This window comes from Phoxinus phoxinus (assembly GCF_949152265.1).
Source record: "Phoxinus phoxinus genome assembly, chromosome: 23".
In the NCBI taxonomy this organism is placed as follows: domain Eukaryota; kingdom Metazoa; phylum Chordata; class Actinopteri; order Cypriniformes; family Leuciscidae; genus Phoxinus; species Phoxinus phoxinus.
The window spans coordinates 7285996-7312291 of NC_136898.1; the positions used below are offsets into that span (position 1 = coordinate 7285996).

Consider the following 26296-nt stretch of genomic DNA (forward strand, 5'->3'; position numbering starts at 1 on the left):
CATGGACGAGCTCTTGAAACCCCGCCCTCTGCAGCAGCTCATTTGCATTTATTACATTTGCATTTAAAGGACCAGGCACAAAACGGTGCGTTTTTGCAAACCCTCAAAAAGTGACAACTTTAACATGCTATATAAAAATATCTGTGGGGTATTTTGTGCTAAAACTTCACACACACACACTCTGGGGACATCAAAGATTTATTTTACATCTTGTGAAAATGGCATTTTACCACCCCTTTAACATCTATTAAGATGATCACAAATCAAATAAAAAACAAATTTAGTTTGTTCCGTCATGTCCATAAATTTTCACACTGTAGATAATTTTTTATTAGATAACCGATCCTGTGTTTCAGTCTCCCATACTTTACACTCCCACATTTGTGTCAGGCAAGATTAATAAACAGGCAAATATGAATAAATAAAACAAGATTTGAATTGTTTATCAAACTGCTCAAAACTTTATTTTGAAATTTCAAAACACAAGATTAACTTGTTGGACATACACTCTTTTAAACGATACTAGACAACCTACAAATAACATAAAAATATTTTTTTGTAAAATAAGTTAAAAGTGAATAATTTACTCAATAATTTACTTTAAAATACTGATGGTTCAGATTTGCCTTCAGACAGGCTGATGAGCTTTGAAGAAAAACTCAACATTAACTGATTAACATGGCAGGAAATAATTGTTGTTCAGAACACGGAACAGCTTGTTGTTGTAGGAGCCAAACTCGAACATCTTTGATCCGCTGAAGAGATAGTTGAACCCTAAAAATGACCATGAAAGACAGAGTTAGATGGGATTTTACTTGAGATTTCCTCTTGTTACATTTTCTAAAACCCTTACCTTTGTTCTGGAAGGCTGCGTTCACCTTCCCTGTCATTCCAGAGAAAACAACTTCCAACGGTTTAGGATAACCTTTCTCCATTCTGCTTGTTTGCTCGTCATAACTGCACAAAATAAATTCTCGTTACTTGAAGATTCTTGAAAAATACGAGCAGACTAACTCGATCAGACTGATTCACTGACCTATAAACCTGTCTGTCGACGAAAAACAGGATTTTGTAGCTGGCCTCATCGTAGAGGACTGCGTCGATTTTCTTCACTTTTTTGGGCAAATTGAACATGCTGAGACTCTTGGGATATCCCTGTGCTATATCATAGCCATAGAGAGCCCAGACCTTCTCACCTGAGGTGTGACAACATTTTCAAATTATATTTCATTTCTCATATGACATCTTCATTCTAAAAAATAAAGTTTTTTTATATTCATTTGGTTTTACCTTTGATAAGGAAGACTTTGTCCTGCAATGGACTCTCGAATGCTGCATCGATATGTTCTGGAATCTCAGGCCAGAAGCTTTTAATGAGATGTTGCTCAACGGTTGTGCTTTGGGAATAGCTGCGCCAGAAGAAGCTGTGAATAAAGCCAGACACCAGCGGGTCAGATCCGGCTCGTCATGACCATCATAAGCTCAGAAAGAAAGCTTTTCTGTCTCGGTTTACCTGCCCTTGAAGAAGATCATCTCTCCACGGAACATGGTGACAGCGTCCAGGACCAGTTTGGGATCGCATGTGTTGGGGGTAATTGCTGGTGTGGGTTTTGGATCACCAGGGTTGACATTAGGGTTCGGGCCTGTTCAATAAAAATGTAAAACCATTAGATACGTCACTTTCAGGGTCTTTTCATCACCAGTATATGTATTTGTAATATCTTACCATAAAGAGACTGGATTCCATTGACATCGTCTTGAGGGAGGGAGAAGGTATCGATGTCTCTGAAAACGTAGGTGGGATACATCAGTGCACCCGGATCCTGGGAATGCTCAAGCCCTAGAGAGTGTCCGAACTCATGGGCAGCAACCAGGAACAAATTGTAGCCTGAGGGATAAGTTGGAATGTGAATACATCTGGTCTTTATTTTGTGCATTGGTAAGAAAATGGAGACTTTTCCAAATGAAGCCTAACCTTGAGGAGATCTGAACAAGAACGTCTCGTCGTCGTCAAAATGGGCATCACCCCCGATGCCCTCGAATGGAGGGAAGGCGTGAGCCAGAAAACCATTCGGTCCGTCAAAGGGGTAACCATCCCGATGATCTGGAAAGAAGAGGAGATGCGTTTAAAAACCGAGCTTAAAAATTAATGTAAAAAATACAACTTTTTAAACTAAAAACTATTTATTTTGAGCAGCTGATAAAACATATGAAATGTATATATACTGTATAAATACATGTTTTAATCTCTACTTATTTTCATATATATATATATATATAAAATAGTATATAACAAATAAAAATATATACAATTATTGTTCATTGTTGTCACATTTCTTTATTTTACTTATGATTCAGTATAAAAAATATATAAAGTTTTGAAGTACTTGCTTCTTAACTGTTTTATATTCAAAAGAAGTGAATAAGCCATGCAATCAGACAAAATCTCACACTAAAAACATATTCTCTGAAAACAAGTCTTAATATAGTGTAAAATAGTAAATTAATATTGCTTCCAGGATTTTTAACTGGAAAATAAGACAAAAATACTCAGTGATAGAGTCTTACAAAAACATACTATAACTCTATAATTTTTCAAAGTAACAAAAAATAAGAGATTTAAGGGACAACGTTAATTTACTGTACATCCTAATTTAGTCCATTATTTTTAGGTGTGTTTGCTACTACAAAAAAATCCACTTTTTCTCATGTAATATTTTTTACTATCATCTTGCTAATGATTCATTTAAAAAACTGACCTCCAACAACAAAGGAGATCATGATGTCAGCTGTGCCGCTGTAGATACGGGTGAATCTCAGAGGAGTGACGTCTGCCCACAACTGCAGGGCTCTTTTGATGGAATCGTCCACCTCTGCTTCCGACATGTCAGGGGTGTAGTTCTCAATCCTATGGGGGGAAAAAGACAGCAAAATAAATGTTACAAGTCCTTTTTAAACGGGCTCGTCTTAAACAAGTCTGTTAGCAGGTCTTACCTGTAGGTCAGATCATGTTTTTTCCACTTGTAGTCCCCTGCAAAAGTGGAGTACGCCGCAACATCAGGAACCCCGCAGCGTGGCTTCTTCATCACTTTCATCGTCTCTTCATCCAGCTTCCCTGTTATTGAGAGTCCAAAAAACTGCTGCATCTCTTTCAACCTCAAACTCATGGCATTGGAGCGTCTTTCAGTACCAGAAGAGCTCTGCTGTGGCAGGCCATACAATCTAGTCAGGTAATTCTGGGGGAAAAAAGAATAAAAGTTAGTTTGCACAATGTATCTAATAGAGAAGCTAAACTAGTTAACAGTACTTTTAGTGTGCAAATTACCTCAGCAATACTCTCTCTGTCTTCATCAGCAGGTGGAGCTATTGGGTTGGTGTAACCAGACACCACCAAAGCGATGAGAACGCACAGCTTGTAGTAGCTCTTCATGTTGCTTCTTCTTCAAGAAACTGATGCAGTCTGTGTTTTTCTCCCCTCTTAAATACACCACAGACGGACTGATTGTGCAATATGAGATTGAGTCACATGTCGCACCTTCCGCCACAGGAAAGGAAATCAGCGAATGACATGCCCCCAAACGCAGGTTTTTTTGTAATACATCCTCCTTAACACTGAAATCATTTAGACTATAAAGGAAATATTGCAATGCCTTTAATTAAATCTCCCTGTGTTATTTATATAAAAAAACATGTATACTAAGAGTAGTCACCTCTTACACATCCCAGGGACCCCTGATACATTACTGCATTTCGCAGATGATAATAATAATAATAATAATGTATAATATGCCAGCCTATAATAATAATATTAATCACATTTTCTTATGTTTAAGTTTACAAAAATATATGATAATATAAAAATTCTAGCTAATTTTTGTCGTTGTCGTTGTCGAATATATCCTGGATATAAAATATTGATTTGCAAAGTCTATACATAATACACGTATCTTCATTAATTCTAAGAATTTGCAATATCATAAAACTTACAGAGAAACTAAAAAAAAAGACTATACATTTTCACACGATTGTGTAGCAATGGTTGTGAGGAGTCTTACAAAAACGTACTATAACTCTTGCATAACTGCAACTGCAATAACCGTGGTATTTGTGGTAAGAACATAACAACATAAAATTATGTGTGGCTCCTCATTACCATGGTTAGATCAATGTATTCATGCTTTCTATAAAATAAACAGTCAAATTTGCGATCTGATATTTAGAAACGATAATTGCCATATTTGCTTTATTTAGGATTAATAAAAAAAAAATTAAGTAAAAATATATATATATATTTCCGTTAAGTGACAAGTAAAATTTGCACACAACATTGATTCTCACTAATTTACTGTACATTAACAATAGGTCCATTATTTTTTTAGGTGTGTTTGTTACAAAAATCCAATTTTTTCTCATGTATCATCTTGAGTAGGGAAAGCCCAATGCTCTCCAAACATCCGCTTTTTCCTTTAGTGTTGTAATGAGATGTGTGACATGAGCAGATGAGTTATTATGACAGCTCTGTGTTAGTCATTTGTGAAGTGGGCCAGATTAGACTGGTGTGAAACTTTTTCTTGACAGTGTTTCTTCCTATTAAGGCAACACTAAATGTACTGTGGGCTTATTTTATTTAAAGATAGATTATCATTGGTGATTAGAGTACCTTCTTCAGTTCATTATGGTGAAATATAAATATGTATGTTTCTCTAGGCACATGCTTAAAATGTCTGAATCCTTAAAGTGTCTGAATCCAACTTTCCAAAAAAGATACAGTGTTGTCTTTCTTTAAATAGTTCTTCTAACTTCGTCTAACTAATGCTTTAAAATAGAGTCCATTAGAACCAAAAAATCTCTAAACTACCTAATGCAGTTTTGTTCATCAAGCTAATTTATTATTTTAGTTTAATTTTAGCACATTAGCATATTTCTTATCATTGTCAGTTTAGTACTGTGCTCTCTTTGCAGATTTGTCATGTATTAAAACTAAGCAAAATTTAAAGCTAAAGATTTATGTACAAAACTACATCAGGCAGTTTTGAATGTTTTGGGTTCTAATGGACTATTTTAAAGCGTTAGTTAGAAGCATGAACTAATTTGCATATTATAGCACAAAATACAGCATGCACCAAAAAGCATGCTCCAAAAAGCGCATCCATCCATCCATCATAAAAAAAATCCATATGACTCCAGTGAGTCGTCTTCTGTCTGGTCTGCAAACTACGTTTCACAACCAAACGAGAAGTGATAAGGAAATAACACAAGATCACGCAAGCGTGAGACCGGAGCTCTCGCGCAAGACTGAAATTGTAATTAAAAATGATAGCCTGTTATTACAACTGAAAGCAGATGTTTTCCTAAATAAATGGTCTTCAATTGCCCAACATTTTCATTTGATATGACTATTATGCAGACTATATTTTTCTTACTTTTATTTCATTTATTTATCATTTATCTACCAATGGTCATATGTATTGTAAAAAAATTCTGTACTATCTAACAAATGTATATGTGGTACTGCAGAGATAAGGATCTTTCCCCTCACATATATTCTTGTTAGGATGGAAGATATCTATGGACTGCTATTATATATGTAGACTTGCCCATGACACTTTACTGCACCATCGTTATTGTACCATCAAAATGTTCATTCATGACATACTGTATGACTGCACTTGATAATACGAAATAAAATAAAAGTTCAAAAAAAAAAAATGATAGCCTGCAAGAAGATTGCGATCCAAATTGTCTGTGCGCTGATTTGCAGCGAAAAGGAGAAAAAGAAACAGATTATGCAGGAGGAAATGGTTGTGGAGATGAGGGGAGCAAGGATAATGTGCTCTGCGAAGAGAGTTGGGGGGGAAATAAATAATTTTGCAATGTGCTGCTGGTCAAGCAAATGTTTGTGCTTTGTTTCTGTTTTATATAGCTGTAAATATATCTAGAAAAATACTGATATTCTGGTCTAGAACTCCTCCCTGAACATCCCGCTGCCCTGCATCTTGCTCTCGAGCACCGGTTTGCTATGATTTCAGGCATTTGTCGGCTATCTCACAAAACCGGCGAGCGAAAATCGGGCCTAAAATCGTTCAGTGTGAACTCGGCATTAGGGTGACCTCTGACTGGACGTATGACGTAGGCGTAGCGTAAGCTTAGGTGAGAATTGACGAACGCGGAAGTGCAGAGGATAGAGCAAAACAAAACGCAGGTCATGAAATAGAAGTATTAGACAAGAAGTTAGGGTTAGGGTTACAAGAAAACCCATTGCTTCGCTTCAGAAGGCATTTATTGACCCACTGGAGTCGTATGGATTACTTTCATGATGGATCAATGCGCTTTTTGGAGCTTCAAAATCTCAGGACACTATTCAATGCTAAACTATTCCTTTAATGAAAAACTTGAATGGAAGAGAATTTTGCAACAGGAAACCATCAAGCGCGACAAGGTTGGCGCAACAAAATAATTCACAATTTGGTTCCCATCACCATAGATAGTGTGGTGCTGCTGATCAACTGCCTGTTATTTCTCAGCACTGAAGCCATGTGTTTGCGGCCATTCTCTTAGTTACTTGTCTGATTTCGGGGTCGAATTCCAGTTGGTGAGGTCCTACGAAGAAATACACACGTCCTAGACAAAAATAAAGAAAATGATTTAAAGGTCTGAAAATATTGCCTCAGTTTGACTTAAAATTGCTGGATAACATATAGAGATGCTAAATTGATTTTGCCTCACTTTTTTTTTTTTTTTTTTATGTTATTCTCCAGAAAAAAAGGCACTATATAGGCTATCATGACTTATATTATTTGCAGATTTGGGTCACAGATTATTTTATTTTTTATTTACTTAAAAAAGATTATTTTATTTTTATTTATTTTATATCTACTGTATATTGCAAAACAATTTTTATTTTTATAATTTAGCAGTTAAAATATCACAAAATTCTTAAAAAGATAGTAAGGGAAAAAAGACAATATCTAGCCCAACTTATTATTTGCTGATTTGGGTCACTGTGGATTTTTCTTATATCGGCTTGCGCCTGAATTGTGAAATATAAACCATTTAATTTTTTATTTATTCATTTTGTTGCAGAAACTCAGAGTCCGTTTACACAACAACAATGTACTAAAAATGCGTAAAAAAAAAATGTCTAGGTTTTTTTTGCGTACAGACGACACCGTTGTCAAAACGATCCCCGCTCACACGGATCCGCAAAATATCCACGTAATACGCATGAGCACGAAGTCACCTTTTTTACAAACTGCAAATTTTTTTTTGTTTACACAGAGACGGTCATGGTATTGAACCCCATTCTCAGTTTGCCTTTTCAGGCCTCCAAAATGCTGTTGTCGTGTAAATGAACGGCCAGAAATGTGTAGAAACGGTCACTAAGGTTTTTAAATGGCTAACTAAATTTGTCAAGGTGAGTCTGTGGCATTAGTTCCACAGGTGATACCAACCATTATGGGCCACTGCAGCATCCACAGGCGAGTCAATTCCTGGCCATTCATGAGCGATAGGCTTGGGAAAGCCTTCCATCATCTGTCCTGCATCTTCATTGAACCTTCACAAAGCAGAAAACACAAACACATCCTTCAAATAGAGATTTAAGTGCTTGGCAAAAGCCATTGTTTATTATCAATAGCTGTTAGTGAGAATTTGTTCATTTTCTTGTACCTCCAGCATTCTCCTCCAATGAAGAAATCAGTGAGACGCGTTTCTCGGAAATACAAGGCAGCATCGATGCTCCTAACAGTGGATGGGAATGTAAATTCTGAGATGTTTCTTGGATAGCCATGCTTTACTTTGAGAGAGCTAACCTCCCAGTATTGAGAGCCTGTGTGAGACACAACATGGAATGGAACTAACGTTACTAGTTTTAGGTGAAACAGTTCTTTATGATGATGTTGAGCTGTGAACGCCTCACCTTTGAAAACTAGCATGCTGTTGTGGTTTGTGTTCTCATAGGCAGCATCTATGTGAGCTGGAAGTTCAGGCCACAAACTTGTGATTAGTGTGATTCCTATTTTCTCAAAGCTGGGATGTACCCGCCAAATAAACCTGCAACCGGCGTATTAGTCAAGTTAGACACATAGTAAAGCAACGATTAATGAGTGCTAAAAATGTTTTTACACTCGTGGAGCCCGACTAACGTTACCTGTTTTTAAAGAAAACTAGCTCCTGTTGCATGCCTGTCACAGCGTCGAATGACAGCGTAGGATCACATTTATCTGGTGTTTTCGGAGGAAGTCTGTCCGGACTTAATACCCTCTTACATTTGGCAGAAAATAAAAGGTAAACATACAAAGCGTTTTTCCATTCCACAGCGCTACTTTGTATTTGAATGTAAACGCGCTAGATTGACTTGCTTGACCGTTGCGCAGCAACTTTTGCAGCAGCATCTCTCGCGCATGACAGGGTTCTAGAAACGTTCAACATTTTAAAAGCTAATTTCTAGGCCTTACATTTTTTTCATTCCACTAATCTGCGCCTCACTCACACAGTGCAAAGAAAGTGCCTTCTCTGTGAATGGTAAACTAACAAGTAGCAACTCTATAATAACCTAACTACTTTTTCATGTCGGCTATTTTCAAAGTAATGTGGCTTTATAGTAACAAGCTAACATTACATTGCTGCAACGTATGAGCCGAACAGTAGTATTTTATTTTCGTTTGTGAATTAATATTTTAAGTGAACGAATCGTTCTAGTTGACTTCCGTGCACGGATTCATATTTCGGTCACTGGTGGGTGCTCTGAGCGTGCATCACCACAATTTAAAATTAGGTTATTTATTACAGGCTGTTATTTTGTAGTCGTTTTCTATATTTGTAGATACATAATTTTTAATAATACACAATTTCAAGTTTTTATTTTATTTTGAGAATAAAGAACCTACTGGCATAACACCTGCGTGAAGAATCCATGAACAAGTGATCAATTCTTTTGGATGAATCAAAATCCCATCAAATGTATCTTTGGAAATTTGATTCATTCTAGTGAATCGATTTGTTCAGACGGTTCAGGACTCGATTTAATAAATTAGTTATGATTTGACTTTAGCATACATTCTCTGTACTTTTCACAGTCATTGTTTTTGGACAATACTTTTTTTTTATCATTATAAATTATGTAAGCAAATTGAATATTTTTTTAGGCTTATATAGTGTACATTTTCAGAACAGTATAGCTATCTAATTTAACAACTGTCTACACATACAGCTTAACTTAACAGTTTCCCAACACTGAAAATAGAGATGCATGTTCTTGCATTTCTTTTTTGAATATCTCAAGTGTGCCAGAATATTCCCAGACATACCATACCATACATTTCCTGTATATCTTTGACGTCCTGGAAAGACAGCTGCAAAACAGAGTGCAAGCCAAAATTATAGGCTGGAAACATGATGGCTCCAGGATCTGATGAATGTGGAAGGCCGAGAGCGTGTCCAAACTCATGCACCGCCACAGCGAGGAGGTTATGGCCTTAAGGAGATGCACAGGTTTCATCACCCGTCATGTAAGCACAGAAAACATTTTGAGTATACGTTAACAAAGCAGAAACCTGTCATTTGTGGACTCCTAATGCATAGCTCAAATCTGCAATTTACTAAGCAAATACATTAACATGATTGTGTCAGGGCTTCAAACGCACAAGTAACATTGACAGAGTCATGTGGAAGGGCATTCCACCTTTACTTCTATCAGTGAACAAAAGATGTTGCAACTGTCTTCTTCCTTTATTACCAGTGGCATTTGTTGTCCAGGCCTCCTCATCATCGAAGTGCACATCACCACCAATGCCAGGCCCAGGGAAGAAGGCATGCGCCAGGATGCCTCCCTCACCATCAAACGGTGACCCATCTTCATGATCTACCATAAGTGCCACATGTTAGTGTTCTGAGTTCCCATATATATATATATTCATTTATTTATTTAATTTAGGGTTACACTCCCTGAAAACACACACACACACACACACACACACACACACGTTGGGTTTCCATGTTTTATGGGGACTTTTTCCACAGACATAATGATTTTTATACTGTACAAACTGTATAATCTATCCCTAATCATCACAGAAAACGTTCTGCATTTTTACATTTTCAAAAAACATCGCTTAGTATGATTTATAAGCTGTTTTCCTTATAGGGGCAAAACATTGCCTCAACAGGGACAAGAATTTAGGATATTTTGTGAAGGGTTTACCAGAACCACACACACACATACATATGACTATTACTCTGCTCCATAATTTTGAAGGTCAACTTTTCTCCCCCACCTTTGTTATTGAAGGAAATGACGATGTCAGCATCACTCCTTTTCTTTTGTCGGAATTTCAAGGGCACTGCTTGAGCCCAAAGTTTCCATGCCTGTCTGAATGCTGTCCTGACCTGGGCAGCTGTAATCTTTGAGCTGTACCTGGAGATTCTGAGCACAGACAATATGAAATATGAGCCATCACGCTGTGGGTTCTGCTGGCGAGAGTGTACTGAACCTCACCTGTATGTTAGGGTTCTGTTCGTCCATCGCATCGTCTTTCTGAACTGCTCAGCATCAGATAGACCACAGCGAGCTCTTCTCATGGCTGCTACGGTCTGTAGATCCAAATCTCCACTCTCGTCCAAGCCAAAGAAGTGTTGCATCTCCCTCAGTTTGGCCTGGAACGGGTCAGGTCCTGCTGCACGCCTCCGTCGGCCAGTTACAGGTTTATAGTTGTAGAATTTTCCCAGATAAACCTGATTCATCCAAACCCATTTAAACAGACACTGCAGACATTGCATAAAACTCCAAGACAACAAACAAGCCAACTTCAAATCATTTAAGTAAACATGTCATTGAATTCATTTATTTAGGTTTTACTTGTTGATGTTTTTAAGTAGGTTGATAAAGTCAATCCCGGCGTTTAACCCTTGTTGGCAAAATTATAGATCTGATTTCTTGGATTTTGTGTTTCATAAGCAGTAAATCAGCATATTAGAATGATTTCTGAACTATCATGTGACACTGAAGACCGGAGTAATGATGCTGAAAATTCAGCTTTACAACACATGAATAAATTACATTTTAAAATATATTCAAATAGAAACAGTTCTTTTAATTTGTGATAATATTTCACAATTGTAATGTTTTTACTGTATTTTTTATTAAATAAATGCAGCCTTGAGCATAAAAGACTTCTTTCAAAAACATAAAAAAATCTTTTAATGTTTCCAAACCTTTGACAGGTACTGTAATACAAAATACAATATTATTGTATATTAATACAATATAGTATTTTTTCATGTGGGGTTTTGGAGGTAGCAACCACCCAGAACACCCTAGAAACGCCTAGCAACATATAAAACCACATATTTAAGCTCATGATGTTTAACCACAAAGTCATATGCACCATCATAGGTTCATCGTTCTAGTTGAGATACATTTGGCTTTCGTCAATTCCCGAAATTAAAGCTGAAAGGATTTAAAACTGTTTGAATAGCGTAATATCTCTCACAATGAGTCTGTTGCTCAAAGGGCTGTTTACTGTAATCGTTTCAAGAGTTCCACCACTGTGCAGGAAAGGATATCGCCACATATACTGCTTTTATTTTATGCTGAGAAAACATAACCTTCAGCCAAACTAAATGTATAGACTTGAAAATAATTTTAAGACGAGCACAGAAACTTTGGTAGTCTGCCCATTCATGTGCACTGTACTACTACAGTACATCAGTGTGTTTTGAATCACGCTCTTTCTCTCCGCAATTATACACCTAAAAAAAGTCGCCATCATCGACAGCCCAATGTGTTTACGCAAATCACCACATCCGGATTTTCACACAGCAACACAGCTGTTGTTGATGGACTCGAATAGTGGAAGTTGCCATGATTGCACTATGACTTCCCATGTTTGTAAGGATGTTGTGGTGAAGCGTGAAGTCACAAATACATTGTTCTGAAACATCATGTGACATCATATACATCTTCCTGCATTATAAAGCAGAAGATCAAGACTTTATGGATGAAACTGATGGAAATATTCAGTAAAGCTTAATCTGAAAAATTAAGCATTCAGATAATTCATTAACATTTAGCAGTTTTTTTCTGTTATCATATCAGAATGAACGAATTAGCAACTTTCCAAACATTTAGAGAAATAACATTTACTGTAGTTGCATACTATGTTTTGCAATTTTGCTTAATCATTTTTTATGTAATTTTAAAGATGTTAAGGTATTTTTTACTTAGTAGGCTACTACATAACCACAAATTATTGGTCAGGGAATTAGCTAAATGTAAGCAAATGCACTACTTAAAGAGCCATTGCTGTCTAACATCAAAGACAGAATAAAGTTTTTGGTAGAATATGGGAAGTTGTGTGTGGAGTAATGAATTACAATGAAACGTGAGTAAATGCTGATGCTCCAGAGCGGTCTTCGAAAATCGGCTGAGAAATAATAATAAATGCATCTCTAGCACAGTGAAGCATGGAGGACGAGTGTCATTGTCTGGGGAGACTTTTTAGCTGCTGGTATTGGTGCGCTACTTCACTGTGAAAAGGCATTTAATGCTTTTAACTACAGGAGAATATTGCAGAATGGCTTGCTTCCCACAAATGAAAAGTTGTCATCTAAAGAGGAATGATCAGATGCCATTTTTCAACAAGACAATGCTCCTGTCCAAATTGCAAAGACAACCAAGAAGTGGCTTGAGAACAAGTCCATCAGGCTCATGTTTTGGCCTGGTCAGAGTCCAGATTTGAACCCTATAGTGAATTTTTGGTCTTACATTAAACTCAAACGACAAGTGACAAGCCATTTAGATGCTTTTATCTATATAGCTAACTTGAAGGAGAGACCTGCAAACACCTAGTATCTAAATAGCAACACCCTGCAAACACTCACAACAACGCATTGTGCTGGTGCAGTTTTGCACAGACAAGCACCATTCAGAGTTTCTTCTTAAAACTGCATTTGAATATTTTATGTTTTTTCCTTAATTACCTCTGCAAACAGGTGGCCATCACTGGACAGTGCTCCAGGCCGCAGCGGGGATGCGTACAGGACAGCAGGCTGCAGCAGAGTGAAGAGACCCAGCCAGAGATTCCCCATGTCTGCTGTGCACTCAACACTTTCAGAGAGGGCTTTATATATGACTGTCCTGACATCCAAACATTAAACAGACTACCTTCATTAAATGCACGCTCAAGTCAAAACAAGCAGCACACTGTGTTTTCTAACACTGATTATATGGTAGATGAACTATGCAAAAGTTTAAGCCAAAATGTGCATGTAAAGATTTGGCCCTGCGGTGTTGTAGGGTAGAGGGGGAGTTTTTTCCCTGTTGTTTTGTATAGTTGTTACAAGCACACGGTGAGGAATCTCTCAACACACTGTGCAGGAACATTACAGGTGTTTTACTTCACTAAAAGTTAGGTCATCTGCTTTTTTAAATAAATGATCAGAATGAGATATGAGATCATAGTTTATAATGCCATAAATCAGAGCCATAAAAGCCACTATTATGTCTGTAAATAGGGCAGAGGTGTAAGGTACGTAATTAATTGCACGCCCTTATTATACTATAGTGTTATTTTAGAGAATGTGTACTAAATACTTTACACTCTTAAAAATAAAGGTTAAGGCTTTATTGGCATTGGTTCCATGAAGAAACTTTAGCATCAATGGAACCTTTCCATTCCACAAAAGGTTCTTTATGGTGGAAAAAGATTCTTTAAATCACTCAAATGTAAGAAAAAAAAAGTTCACTGTTCACCGAAAGTTTATTTGGGGATCCAGAAATTGTTATTCTATTGCATAACTGCAAAAATATATAAAATGTTTGGAACCTTTTTTTTTGTGTAATAGTGGAACTTTATTGCTCAATTACATAAGCCACGTTTCCAAATTCCAACTATTTGTCCCAGGAACTTTTTTCCCAGAAACTAAACCATGCACAAGTTTCTCCAAAACTTGTTTGGAAACAAATTATCTAATTCTTGCAATATTTTTGAGATGATAGTATGCTGATTTAGTTATTGCTTTGACATGACTTCTGAAACTAAGGTCTGACTCCAGAATCACACCGAGATTCCTGACTTGATTTTTAGTTGCTAGCACCAAGGTATGCGTTCACCTTGAGAACTTCATCTTTGTTTCCAAATGCAATGACTTAGAAAAAGTTTTGGCACATTCAACTGTTTACTTCATCAATGCATTGGCACAGGAAGTCAATTGGGCTGTAGTCGTTAGGCGGTGGCCAAGTAGATCTGTGTGTCGTCTGCATAGCTGTGGTAAGCAATTTGGTTCTTTTTCATTATTTGGCTCAGTGGGAGCATGTACAGTACAGGTTGAACAGGACTGGCACAAGAATTGAGCCTTGAGGGACTCCGCAGGTGTCATCTGACTGTGAGTGTTATCGCCTTATGTTTAACTTTGTCTTTTTGGTTCCTTCAGGATGCAAACCAACAACGTTGCCAGAGTGAAGTTCAAAGATAGCAAGAAATATATTTTTTCTCCAACACCTTTTACATTTCCGATGATTTTGGAATGTGGTGAGAGACTGGCAGAAGATGTGACATGGTGAAAATCTTGGTAGCACATTTGACAAATGAACAAGGGTTGTTCATACAGTCATTTGTAAATTGATGTTTATGATGTTATGGGTTGTAATTGGTTTATGTTTGTGTATGTATAGAACAAGCTCTTCCCAACGTTTGAAGGAAGAATATGTGAAGGGAATTACGGTATATCCCTATTCCTATACTGACCCCAGGAGCAAGCTTGGTTATGTAGTAGATGTTGCCTCTCAATCTTTTTGATCTACAGGAGGTGGATATACTCTGAATATTGCAGAGTAAAGATTATCTAGTACATTATAATTGATATGGCATTTATTTCCTTAGTTGTGTAACTACTTGGTCTGTGTATTGTTCTGGTCATAGGAGCATTATTACAATGCAGAAGATGGAAGTGGATATTTGGCATGGAGAATCAAAACTGCAGAAAGAAGCATCAGAGGGACGGATGAAACCACAAACATCTGCGAGATTAGATGTGTTTTTTTATGATGTTATGGGTGAACTATATACAATACAGCTTGTCACTACCCACGATACATATTGTTGCATTTTTGTATTGTGATACATTTTGACACGATATATTGTTACCCCTATTAGAAACGCTTTGAACAACTCTCACGCACTATTGTACAATATCCACTACAGGGCCACAAGAGGGCCAGTACAAATATCCCTCAAAATCTTCTCAGATACATATTTGAAAAATTGTTCGGAGATGAATCAACTTTTAAAACCTAACTCCTTATATTACAGGTTGATCTCAGTCCTTATCTACATCCTGTACTTCCTGAATTCATCCAATGGTTTCTAAATGGACTATGGACCTGGAAGCCTGTCTCAGACTCCAGACACTCAACATGCTTGTCATAATATGAATATTATGTGATTAATAGGCTACATTCATACCATATCCCCTTTAAAGGGATGTTTTGGGTTCAATCAAATTTAAATTCTTTTAAAATATAAATAAATAACTTTGACTTGTCTGACAGTTTGTTAAAAACAAACACTTTAATAATTACATTTGCCTCATAGACTTTCATTATGTGTATTTTTCGAATGTGTTTTTTCTGCCTTTGCAGTGTAAGGGCCGGTTCACATAGAATGCGTTTTTCCATTTCACTGATGGCATTTTAATGTTTGTGAAAAGAATTTATGAAAAGCAAGACTTATTGAAAGCCATGCGAGTCAGAATTCGGCGCTAAAACGGTCTTAAACGCCATCAGATATGGCGTTTTGGATGTAAACGCCATTAATCTATAGCATAATCCTGACCCTTTTGGCTTGCCATATTTTTTGTTCCACTTACGTTCTGTGTGAACCATCCCTAATACAGGTGAGGCTTGACACTGTTGCCTTTGGTCTGTATATCTGAATTTGGAATAGGAAATTAGTTATTCAGATGACTCATATGATATATCACCAAATTACCTAGTTAACACATGTCATAAAAACCTGGTAGTGCCCTAGGACAGAGTCATAGCCAAGCCTAGATGGCATCTACTGTTCATGTACACTAAAACAATTGTAACTCTCCTAAGCCACACATTTCCACACGTTGCCATTGCATGCTTGTTTGTTAAATACTTTGTTTCATAATCATGTACGCTCAGCTCCAAAATAAGACATGTGAGCAACAGCTGTTTATCAGAATTGCTTCCACTGACTCAGGGGTTCTGGAGAATAAATCAAAAACAGCCCCTTAACCTTCACTGGTTGTCTAATCTCAGCAAAATTATTGGCAACAGCCTGTCTATAAATGAGGTGGTCATCACTTCCTTTGCCCACAGAATCTGGCACCACCACCTCTACATCTGCTATTATGTAATCAGTTTTATCAATAGTGTTAATGACAAAGCTCTGCGTTGACAGTCTGTTGGTTCAGGATTAGTCATGGATTTTTTTTAAATTTACAACATGTTTTTTCCCCATCAGGGATCATTCTTCATTCCTAAAATAAAAACCGGTAGGGGCTGAGACATATAAAGATATAAAGTGTGTGCGTGCATGTATAAATCCGTATTAAAACCCATATTGATTTTCCTAGTGTACCCTCTTCTGATGTGGATAATGACAAATAACACTATATCTGAATATACGAGGGGGTAAATGTATATTTCTACTTTTTCAGGTCACTTAAATAGTGCATGCATAATAAATAAATAGGAATTGTGAATAAAAAAATAAATGTATGGTTTAAAATTAGGCCTAATAACATGTCATACTGTTGTAAAGTGTCATATGCATGTATGGGTAGGCCTATATTTTGGATCCAATTTACCCAGGATGCCTGAAGAGCAATCCTGAAGATGTTAAGGGGTTTCCCATTTTGATACAGTCAGAAGCCATACATGTAACAAAGTCAGTCTTTGCATGTAATCAACTGAAGAGGAGCGATCACCTGAATTTCTGACGTCGTGCAGAATTCCCCCGTTTACCTGAGAGTGAGACTTTAGAGGTTCAAACCTGCTTATTTTTCCAGGCCAGGAAATGACTCAATAACATCTCTGTCTGATTTGAGTGACTCAAAGACAGCTGCATACGTAGACAGATAATGGGCCAGCCGAAAGGAGGCTTGCCGAAAAAAGGTGAATTGCTACGACAGAAACTGACCCCTAACCCTATAGCCCACGCCCTGAGTGACAGCTTTCCCGACCAATGATAAAGACCTTTCGTCACCCCCTCTACTCCAACCAGATACCCACACTCGCCCTCTGCTGTTACAACAATGATCTGCAGCCTGTATTTTTAGTTGGTGTTTTACCATGGTCTATTCACATTTGTATATATTCAATACTATTCAAAGCTTAAGCCTAGTCCCAGGCTAAAATGCATGTTTGAGCTATTTTAACTGAAAACAACTTGCACTGACATCTTAAAATAGCCTATATCAGTCAGTGTCATTGCTTTGTCCTTAAGATGCACAACAGTAGCTAATGCTTTTTCTAAAGAGGCCGTTTATAAAAGCTAATGTCCTATTTGAACTAAAACCTTATCCTGGCTTAATCTAAGCCCTTTCTGCGAAACCAGGGCAAAGTGTTGTTCAGGCACACCGCACACGTAGGCTACATTTTCATGTTTGCATAAACGCTGAACAGATATTATTAACGTGGCAGCATGATCGATTATGAGCAACTTGAAACTTGAAACGTGCAAAAAGTTTACGAATCCGTAAAAGTTCACAAAATTATGAATTTATCAAATAAATTAGGGAAATACATCAATGAATTTAAAGATGATTTTTTTTAAATCAATTAGGCTGCATTAAATTAGTTTAATTATTTAAAAAGTATCTATATTTAATAGTAATGGCTAATTAAGACTAATGTCACGGTGTAGGCTTATTTATCTGCCTATTCTTTTTATTATTATTATTATTGAGAAGTGCTTAAATTCAGGGTCCCAAAAATATTTAGGAAAATTTTCCTATGGAAATATATTTTTAAAAGATTTGTTTCTAAAGTTGTCTAGCTATAAATATTTGTACATTGCTGTCAATACATTAGTTGACTGTACTTGAAACCAATCGCAATCATACAACTCTGATTAAAAAAATGACACGATCCCTATTATAAAAACGTACAAGCAGCACAAACAATATAAAAGTAAGGTAAAACAATATTAACATTATTTAATGTTTTGGCAACATAGATTTTAATGAGGCACAAAAAAAAAATCACAAAACACACACATAACATACATAAATCATTACACAGTCTTTACAGGACAATGCTGGGAAGGTTAGCCACAATATTCCATGTTTTAGCTCACAATTTCAGTCATTAATCTGACTGTCGATCCACTAATATCTTAACAATTGCGTCAGTGGATCTAAGCACTAAACTGTGATAGTGGCAGTCATTTTGCTGTTGTTTGTTCATTTGTATTCAGCAAAAATACAATGTTGACCTCTTGCTCTTTGTTTAAATCATTATGCGATGGAATATGTCATTCATAATGATTTGATATAATGGACATCAAGGCAACAAGGAATAAACCACAGATTAATCTAAGGCATCCTTAGTCGTACAAACACGACTCCAAACCAACAGCAGCGCTTTCTCTGAAACATGTGCCTCACGTCTCATCGGATTAAATACAATTTATTTTGATCAACTGTGCTTTACAGATGATGGAGCTCTTATTGAACCATTAACTTGGCACAATACATAAACAAATGACGAATCAATATTAATATATGACTTAATTCGTAACCACCCTTTACTGTTTCTTTTTGGACAGCAAGCATGACTAGTGGCAGTTCAAGTAGTCAGTATTAGAGATGAGAATATAATCTAGTTTATGAGACATTCATTTGCTAATGATAGCAAGATTTTACTTGATTTTAACTAATTTACTCTAGACTGAGTAACAGCAATTAAAGCATTTAAGTATCTCAGCTCAATGTTAATAAGAATACATGATAAGTCCTTCATAAAATGTTCATATTAACACACCCTTTTACCAAAAGTGATAATAAATTAAATCCATTTGATTGCATATTGGTCACATGAGGGCCTTGAAATGTTTAAAGGGCAAACGGGATCCGGTTTAAACAAAAACATGACAAGTGAGTCACTGAATTATTGACTCAATTTGTTTTGCAGAGCAGCTTATGACTATTGTTAATATGTCTTACTGTAATTACAAATATGAATAATATGTAGTTTGTGTAACGAGGACACAATTATGTAACATGCTACTGTATCTCTGAAACAGTAAATACGACCATATTACAGTAATATGTGCATGTAAATGCCTCAATAGTTCTTAAAGATGAAGATCTTACTTATTAACACTCATTCATTTTTCTGATCTGTTTAATTTTACCTTCATAATCTCTAAAAGTGTTAGATACAAGTACAATTTTGCATAATCTCAAGCTATTTACATTAAGTTCAAGTACAAAATATGAAAACTGTCAAACTGACTAGATATGATCCATCAAAGCCATAATATTTTCCCTCATGAAGGCAGAAATACTAACCAGAAAAGACTCCTAGTTTTGGCCGCTTCTTTCTCGCTATAATTAAACCCTCCGATTTATAGGAAAACGTATGTACATGTTACATGTGCAAAACCACAAGACCACTACAAAACTCTCATCTAACCTATAATAAAGACAAAATCTTTCCTTCGTTTGGCAGTTTTCTCAGTAATGCACTTGGCAAACGGAGCCGGAAGGGGAACAGGGGAACCAAACCGTCAGCCGCTGGTCACTTCCTGCTGACGCTGAAGCTCATTGGCTGGACCTCTTTCTGTCTGAGGTCTGTGATTGGTCCATCTTCCTCTTCTCAGGTCCCTTTCAACTCGCCTTCTGAGATTCGATGTGCAGCATCGGCCAAACGCCACATAAAAACTTCACTTTTGGTCTGTGCTTGAGGTAGGTTGACCGAATCTGGAGGCTATGGCAAAAAAAAAAAAACATTATACCCATATTTACTTACATCATCCATTCAAACAACTTCCTTTGCACAGGTACGTACCTGAGGAGTATGTGTAAATATGAACCCAGGCCTGTTAGGATGTGCCACCAGGCGTGAAGCTGCGTAACCGCACCAATCACAGGAGGCAGTCGCTGCCGTGTGGCTCTGAATGAAACCATGACAAATAATGACCTCATGTGAAGTTATTTCTGTTAAATTGAGTTTTAATTCTGTTATTTGAGTAAAACTGACTTAAAACTAATATATATATATATACATTTTTATAAATATTTTATGTATATGTAAATGTAATAATATATCATACATAATAAATAATAAATGTTTTAATCAATAAAATAATTATTTATAATATATTGAATATTTAGTTTGATTTTATTATGTTTATTATGAGTTATTTTTGTTGACGAAAATTAATATACTGCTAAATGTAAATGGAATGGAACTAGAACTACCTAAGAGAGTCACACAGGATATTATCAATGTTCCATAATACGAATCCCAACAGGAAGACGGTTAATGACGTAAAGCCAAGGGCTCTGAGCCACGGATAGACCCTGCAAAGCACAGACATGATGTTAAAGTATTTGCTTCCTTAATGCACAATCACACCTTCTTAATACAGACAATGTTTTAGCAAACTTGAATTCAAGTCTGGCTCTATTCTGCTATGAACCTTTCCACTTTTCACAATCCAATCAATAGAGTGCAACATTCGGGGAAAGTAAAAAGTAAAAATTCCATTAATTTTCTCCATAGGGGAATTGATTTTGAACAATAGCTTACCTAAACAGACCTGCTGTGAGCTATGAGGTTGTTAATCAATGGTATTCTATATGCTTTTGTTGAGCTTTAAATAATCGTGCTTAGCAGCAGAATTATTGGTGAAAAACTGCATTACCCATGATTCTGCAAAAAACTCCACCAATCAGAGAAATTAGGGCTGCATCCAAAATCACATAATCTCTTGTGTCGGTACTTATTTTGAATACGTAATTACTTAGCAACCGCTAAAAACGTATCTACGGTATGTGTGTAGAGTGTGTAGTAGGAATGTAATCTGTACGTACTACATTCGCCATTTTGTCATTATCATCTGACCTACTAGCGTCAGTTGCGTCACTTAACCTCCATTCACAAATTCTCTCCCGTGGCCTCATGGGATAGTAAAGTTATCATCCATCACACCTCAGAATCTCGGAGGAAGTAGTAGATCGCCTGGGTACGTTTTTGTGTTTTTTCTGAGTTACTTTTTTTATGAGTACTGTTAATTTAGACATACTTCTTTTGTCACATACTGTTTTTTGCCTACTATAGTAGGGAAGTATGTGATTTTGGACGCAGCCAAGCAAAATGTACCAAAAGAACCCTTTACCCACAAACTCCCATGAACTGCAAATGACGTAATAATCATGCTGAATTCAGAACTGCACACAAGCATAGTACTCTTACTATTTATGCCATATAATAATACAATGATACTACTGAAATATTTGTGTATATATATACATATTTTGCAATAAACGTAAACATATTCTTTCTATACATAATCAACATCTTTAATAGAAAGCTTTATATTTATCTGTTGTTTTTAATTTGATTATGTTATTCTCAATGCTTCATGGGATTGTAGTTCTTTCCCTTATTAAAGCCGTTAAGTACACAGCCTTGTACCTTTTTGATTGATAAAAAATAATAATAATAATTCTCAAATCAAAATGGGTAATGTTGTGATCGACCTCATAGCTGGTTGGTTTTTATTAATGGCTTATAACGCTTTAACTAAAACATTTATCTGAAAAATACTTTTGGAACCAAGGCTGCCAGAAAATTTATAATCCATTAAAAAATTGTATGAACTTAATTCTATTCTTTGGGTGGGCAAATACAGATTAATTTACTCACCATGTGACTATGAAAACTGAGCGAATCACCAAGAAAGCCACTAGTACGGCATACATGACCTGGGGGAAATGATAAAACCGATGTTAACCTGTACTGTATATTTAACATCAGCATCTGATATGTAAACAATATGATTGTTTAAATGGGGATTTTTTTTTTTTTTTTTTTTTTTTACATGAATGTGTTGTGCTGGCAGTTTTAAACAAAAGACATCACAGCCGTGTGTCATGAACCATTCAATACCCTGAGCATGAATAGAGCCACACCTAACTGTCATGCCCTTAAACAACAGAAACGACAACAAACACTGCCAGTTGTTTTGACACAACATTGTCATGCTCTCAAAGAAACCGGACTTGGTCAAGTAGGATAAACCAACCTAAAGAAGTTCTTAATATGAGAGTCAGGCCTCACCTGATGAAATACAGGCTCTTTCCATATCAGGTAAACCTAAAATAAAAAAAGTTTGTACTTTAAAAAAAAAACAATAGTAGAATTTTTTGACTGCATATTAATGTATATGTTTTAGAAAAATGATAAAAGCCAAGAAAAACTTACCACACTAACAATAATACTGAAGGTTAGCAAAAGTGTAATTGAGAAATAGTTAACAGCACGCTCTTGCTTGAAGCACTCATATCTGTAACATGTAAGACACATATTTAGATCAGTCACAGAACAAAGTCAGAGGGAAAGCATCCACAATAAATGCAGACTGTGTGAATTTGCAGGAGTAAGAAAGGTCAACTTACAGACAGTAGACAAAGACGCAGCAGCTGTAGATCATCGGCAGCTCATCCAGTAACTAGAAACAAAAGACAACCCAGAGACTGACAGCATTTGTGTGTCACTTGTGAATTATTGCTATTGTTTTGGGCATGTGCAGTTAGAGAAGCACCTTTGTGGCTACGAGAATGAAAGTGTGCTTGAGAACAAGATGCACACTTTGAAAGGCTGAAGAGAAGTCAAGCTTACCTGCATTTCATACTGTAGTGTCATGTGAAAGCTCCATGAACCAAAGCCAACGGCTGTGGCGAAAATAGCGACACAACATAAAACCAGAACATTAAATCTACATTTGTTTAGGAAATACATATCAGTAGGAAAGGTTACTCCTTGCGAAAAAATTGTATTTGTGTGTATATAAAATAATGCGAATGATGTATCGTACCAGCGAGTCCTAAAAATGACCACACATAGCGTACTTCCAAACCATCTTTGCACGTCTGAATGGCTCCATAAATGGGAGGTAGGATCATTATCAGGTTACTGACAGTATTCCCTGGAGAAAGCAAAAACACAATGTTTTCATGAATGTAAATATTAAAGTCACCATAAATCACAATTGACTATTCTTATTGTATATGGAATATTGCAGTATTTGTTATAAATGATTTATCCGTGCACATCAAACCAATAAATCTGAAACCAGCCGTTGCATTTTACTTTTACTCCGTAGTACCGTGCTACGTTGGGGGGGGTGGGGGTGCCAGACATGTAAATGTACTGAACTTGTATAGAACCGTGACCCCAAAACCGAGGTACGTGTACGTCTGAACCATGGCTTATGTTACACCCCTAGTGCACATAATATATATTTTTTAATTAATGCGCCCTCATAATCTTTAATCTAAATGACTTACTCTCCCTCTTTAAGTGACATCTCTACTTTACTCTTCTCTGACATGTTTACTGACGTGAGGGCGGGGCAACCTGTCACTCACATGAGATCCACCAATAGCAAAACACAACCATCCAATCAATTCCCAATAGACAAAATCAAGTCCGACTCCTGCCCTACATTTTTTCTTGTTTGAGAAGACGTTTCACTTGGATATACATCACAATAGGAAAGAAAAGACTATCACAACTTCCATTTCATGCTGACTTTAGGCGTATTTGAGTTACTCTATAAACGAAAAAAGCAAAAACTACAGCAAAGCTGAACAAATGTTGAGTGAACTTCATCCAAACTGGCCTCTTAGCACCACCAGCAGCTGGTAGACTGCTATTGTGCCTCTTTGCTGAGTCTAAGAAAACTAAACCTATGTTAGAATTTACTAACATGGTGTATACGGGCCTATTGTTTCATTGTTTGGATATCCACTGCAGCTGATCAAACTAAACATGGCAAATTCCTTCACAAGGCAACAGGTTTACGCTGGACCCCTCTGATCTCAATGGCACCAGAATTTCTGTTGGTTCTAGCAGCGTTTAAAACTTATAGTTAAGATATGACGGTGTGTAATGTATATTGTAAAATCCAACTCAAATAATCAGACTAACCAAAAACGGCTAAAAACCCTTAGGGAATTTAAGCTCTATTAGTATTAGTGTGTTAACTGTCACTCGTGCCCTTTGAGCATCTTATCAACGTGACCTGAAATGTACAGTAGCCTACTTGAGCAAACAACAACGATCTAATGGCTATGCATATTGTGTCCTTCCATACTTTCATATCTGGGATATAATCAGTCAAGCAAAAGTTCACAATTACAGCAACCTAGATAGAACTCTATATGGTGAAATGGTTTATTAGCTTGACTAGTGGTTTGGAAATATGCAAATGATGGTATTATTAGAAAAAATTACTGATGGTAATAAATGGCACTTAAATGGGTATTGTTCACCTGATCTGGCTGGAAAACCAACATCAGCAGCAAATCATCTTAAACTGGTTTTAATGTTGTTGTTTTTATTTCAGCACTGATCAAAAAATCCCATTGAATTATCATAGTCCTATTGTAAAGCTCGAACAAATATCTCATGCATATTTACAGTAAAAGTTATTACACTATTAGTCCTTTACGTTCAACTGATTCGACTCGCAGCTTACATTTCGAGACAATACGTCAGTTTATAATTAAAGTGAAAAGAACGTTTAGCATAAGAAAACGTCTGGTGGGAACTAAAGTATGTTTTTCTGTTCATATTCATACTCTTGATTTAACTGAAAATCAGTATCGACGGCACGTGCTCCTCCCCAAATGCCGCAACACACTAACGTGAGGTTTCATTCACTCTCTTTCCGGTCATTTGTATGATTTTCCTATGTGTTATTGGGCTTTATGATCATACTGTCTATGTTTATGATACGAGTTCAAATCGGACTGTGGGTCGCTGCTGGCCTCGGCTGCTAAGTTACGAATCCTACTATGGCAATTAAATGCTTATGAATTTTAAAGTAGGTTACGCTTACGTTGATTCGTAACTTCGCTATGAACAAGGCTTGGCTTTTTAACATTTATTACGTCTTTTTGACGTTGCTTCAAAACCTGCCAATGAAAAAAGACGTGATTCATCAATATTAATTAGGCTATGCTGACGATGCGTCGTAAGCGTCCAATAGCGGATGCTTGCATCATGAATATTAAGTATCCAGCCTTCTCGTAGTAGGATTCGACAATACTCCTCTCTCTACCGTTTTAACATCCGTGTTTACTACCGTACACGACCATGAACCGTTTGTCCCGAACACAAGCTCACCGTTCAAACGTACTTACAGAATTCTGCGATGTAATACGAGACCACATAATTCTCCTCGCACCAGTCGAGAGTTGAGGTCGGTGTTCCCCAGTAGCCCGGCCTGTCCGCCGCCGGAGCCATGATGAGACAGAGATCAGATAAGTCGGACGGGCGGGCGGAGGGAGGAGTTGCTTGAACGGTAACGGATTCAGTGCTCCATCCAATCTGAACGGGCCTACGTGCAATAACAGTTGTAATGCAAACAATGGCTTTCTGAAACTCAACGAAGTGATCGTTGTTCTAGTCTAATGTAGCCTACTTTGAAAGGACAGTGTAGCCTACTACGTTCAAAAATGCACAATGCACACACATAGGCTACAAATATTGCATTAGCTTAAAATATCAATAGTTAATGTGCATTATACTTTGATTAATTGTAATGTGTATATATTATTGTGTTCATGATCTCTTAAGGATTATATAATTTGTGATGGCGTATTAAGGAAAAATAAAGTGTAGTTCAACCAAAAATTAAAATTCTGTCATAATTGATTTACCCTCATGTTGTTCCAAACCTGTATGAGTTACTTTCTTCGGTTGAACACAAAAGAAGATATCCTGAAGAATGTCAGTAACCAGACAATTGACCACTGACTTCCATAGTATTTTTTCCTACTATGGAAGTCAGTGGCTACCGTCAACTGTCTGGTTACCAACATTCCTTAAATTGTCTTCTTTTGTGCTCAACAGAAGAGAGAAACTCAGACAGGTTTGGAACAACTTGAGGGTGAGAAAATGATGACACAATTTCATGAATATCAAACAAACAACCCACCAAATAACCTTACACACTGTGTTTAAAATGACATTTTTGGTCAAATATTTTGGTAACACTTTACAATAATGTTCCATTTGTTTACATTATTT

General features: G+C 36.7%; 3 protein-coding genes across 6 annotated transcripts; all 3 read right to left on the reverse strand.

Annotated features, from left to right (window-relative positions):
* Window positions 1–183: 183 nt before the first annotated feature.
* LOC306991697 (collagenase 3-like) lies at window positions 184–3465 on the reverse strand. Its single transcript, XM_079599788.1, has 10 exons — window positions 3326–3465; window positions 2995–3236; window positions 2760–2908; window positions 1976–2104; window positions 1727–1888; window positions 1514–1643; window positions 1291–1424; window positions 1037–1196; window positions 854–957; window positions 184–774 (listed from the first exon to the last, which is right to left on the reverse strand). The coding sequence occupies exons 1-10, from the start codon at window positions 3428–3430 to the stop codon at window positions 674–676; spliced, it is 1416 nt and encodes a 471-aa protein (XP_079455914.1). The 5' UTR covers window positions 3431–3465; the 3' UTR covers window positions 184–673.
* LOC306991698 (collagenase 3) lies at window positions 3368–17090 on the reverse strand. 4 transcript variants are annotated; one of them, XM_079599790.1, is made up of 12 exons: window positions 16957–17000; window positions 12979–13135; window positions 10496–10731; window positions 10275–10423; window positions 9737–9862; window positions 9309–9475; window positions 8150–8262; window positions 7919–8052; window positions 7669–7828; window positions 7452–7555; window positions 6480–6621; window positions 3368–3498 (listed from the first exon to the last, which is right to left on the reverse strand). In XM_079599790.1, the coding sequence occupies exons 2-11, from the start codon at window positions 13084–13086 to the stop codon at window positions 6521–6523; spliced, it is 1398 nt and encodes a 465-aa protein (XP_079455916.1). In that variant the 5' UTR covers window positions 13087–13135; window positions 16957–17000; the 3' UTR covers window positions 3368–3498; window positions 6480–6520. The 4 variants fall into 4 exon arrangements, with proteins under 4 accessions (XP_079455916.1, XP_079455915.1, XP_079455918.1 ...); XM_079599789.1 differs by lacking the exon at window positions 16957–17000 and adding an exon at window positions 17022–17090 and having other exon boundaries at window positions 3412–3535; window positions 6563–6621; XM_079599791.1 differs by having other exon boundaries at window positions 3443–3535.
* Window positions 17091–18077: 987 nt separating this feature from the next.
* On the reverse strand, window positions 18078–25593 carry acer3 (alkaline ceramidase 3). Its single transcript, XM_079599702.1, has 10 exons — window positions 25408–25593; window positions 23076–23186; window positions 22880–22932; window positions 22657–22709; window positions 22463–22544; window positions 22319–22354; window positions 21905–21963; window positions 20455–20556; window positions 20042–20146; window positions 18078–19960 (listed from the first exon to the last, which is right to left on the reverse strand). The coding sequence occupies exons 1-10, from the start codon at window positions 25508–25510 to the stop codon at window positions 19861–19863; spliced, it is 804 nt and encodes a 267-aa protein (XP_079455828.1). The 5' UTR covers window positions 25511–25593; the 3' UTR covers window positions 18078–19860.
* Between the last annotated feature and the right edge of the window lie 703 nt (window positions 25594–26296).